The sequence below is a fragment of the Octopus bimaculoides genome, chromosome 4 (assembly GCF_001194135.2).
Source record: "Octopus bimaculoides isolate UCB-OBI-ISO-001 chromosome 4, ASM119413v2, whole genome shotgun sequence".
In the NCBI taxonomy this organism is placed as follows: Eukaryota; Metazoa; Mollusca; class Cephalopoda; order Octopoda; family Octopodidae; genus Octopus; species Octopus bimaculoides.
The window spans coordinates 88,588,841-88,590,823 of NC_068984.1; the positions used below are offsets into that span (position 1 = coordinate 88,588,841).

A 1,983-nucleotide genomic window follows, 5' to 3' on the forward strand; every position below is an offset into this window, starting at 1 on the left:
ACAAACACACACACACACACACACACTTACACACATACATGTGTTTGTGTGTGTGGTCTGAAAGTGGAACTGAGAGCAAAGGTTAGTAGAGGAGACTGAAATATTCAGAAACAATGTACATGTACTCATTATGAAGTTCATTGTTATATACAGCTTATACCCCCGTCCCGCCACCTCCACCCCCACCATTCACACTTTTGTTGTTCACATCTCACCCAGGGACTGATTAATAATAGTAGTCATAAGCATTTAAATCCTGAAATATCAAATCCTTATCTATTGCCACTTCACCTCCTGCGGGGCTTGTAACAATTCACAATTACCTTTACTCTATCTTACCTTTTATTCTTTTATTGTTCATATTGTTATTATAGTCGATGCTACTTATTGCTGTTCGCTACTGTTGCCTTAAATGATGGTGGTGGTGGTGGTGGTAGTGAAGGTAGTGTCATCATGGGTCATAGCTGATTTATTACTGTTAAATTGCTTACTTTAAGTTCGGATAAAACCTCTGTGTTATTACTCATACTACTTGTGAGCAATGTTGTGTGAGCAACCTTATTTGGCTGTTATTGTACGCGCTGAATGCCTTTTCTCTGTCATCAAACATAAAAACACACATACATACATTCATACACACGTACCAAAACAATGGGATGAAGATGCTCAAATCTATGTTGATGGTTAAAAAAAAATAATTATTGAAAGAATTCTTTTTTCTTTATTTATTAATATCTTAACTTTAATTTTTATTCATTAATTTTTAATTTTTTTTTAAGTCGAATTTGAAAAATCTATTCTATTATCACTTTTAGTGAGTTTTATGGACAATCCAGGAAAACTTTATTGAAATCATGAAATTCATTGAAATCTCGAAATAATTGTTCCTTTACATGGTAAACTGTTATTTCCCGTCTTTTTTTGATCTGATCGTTCATTCCGTTTTTCTTGGGCGAAATATAAATGTTTTAACCGTACACTTTTTAGCGTTCTCAATTTCCCCTGAAAAACTGAAAATTGGTTTGGATTATGATGAAAAGTCACAGTTTGTTTTTTGAGGTTCTTTCAACTGATGTATTTGAAAAGTGGAAGGTTAAACTTTCGTCCAGCTGAACTGAAGCCAGAGAAAAAGTGGTATTTGTGAATAAGTCTAATCATACCTTCAAAAACAGACTTCTCGTTTCTGGAATTTCTTTTTTAGCATTCAAGCATTTGATGAGTCACACTATAAATCTTTGAAACATATTCTCAGTGGATTGAACAAGCTCCGGGTAATTCAAGTAGAAATAAAAAGAAGACATAACTGATCAAGTGATCACTCTTTTATCACAGACTGTCTCTTCCCCATGAAACCTTACACATAACAAAACTGACAGAACAATAAGTGTTTGTATTAAACATTTTTTGTTCAAATAATCAGAGCAGAAAGGAAACTACAACAATCTTCACAACAATTTATTAGCTGTCTTGCTATGAGTGAAAGAAAAACAGAACCTGTATGGTCAATAGAACCACCAGAATGGATTAACTTTTTCAGTAATGAAAGGTTTCTGGATTACAAGGAGTTTGTTTCCAAAAAAGTAAGAAAACTTTCTTTGTTGAAAACAAGTAATTTAAAAAAAAATATCTCAAACTACTTATATTTTAGGTTTCAGCTGTTGTATTGTTGAATGTTATTTGTTTTTGTGGTTGATAAAATGATTAAAAATAACAATTTGCTATTAAACTTCTGTTGCAGTTTATTTTTTATTTAAATGCAAAAAGTAGTGGTTTTTCTCTCTAGATTTGCTGTCGTTTAGATCCAGGTCGGTCTGATTAAACCATGTTGTGTGTGTGTGTGTGTGTGCGCGCGTGTATATAAGAAAACATTTTATTAACAGAAAAGTGTGCTATTAAAATAAATTATCTTTTACATACTTTAAAAATCACTCTGGATAAATCCCTGCAATCATAGGCTCTCCAGTACCTGTATGATCGATACGG

The 1,983-nt window shown here is 32.7% G+C and overlaps 1 protein-coding gene across 1 annotated transcript in view; it reads left to right on the forward strand.

The window, feature by feature from the left end:
* The first annotated feature begins 369 nt into the window (after positions 1-369).
* The window catches only part of LOC106869443 (uncharacterized), a 7,105-nt gene continuing 5,491 nt past the window's right edge, over positions 370-1,983 (forward strand). Inside the window, exon 1 of the mRNA XM_014915192.2 lies at positions 370-1,580. Within this exon, the coding sequence (XP_014770678.1) occupies positions 1,473-1,580 (108 nt within the window). The 5' untranslated portion in view covers positions 370-1,472. The remainder of the gene's footprint in view (positions 1,581-1,983) is intronic.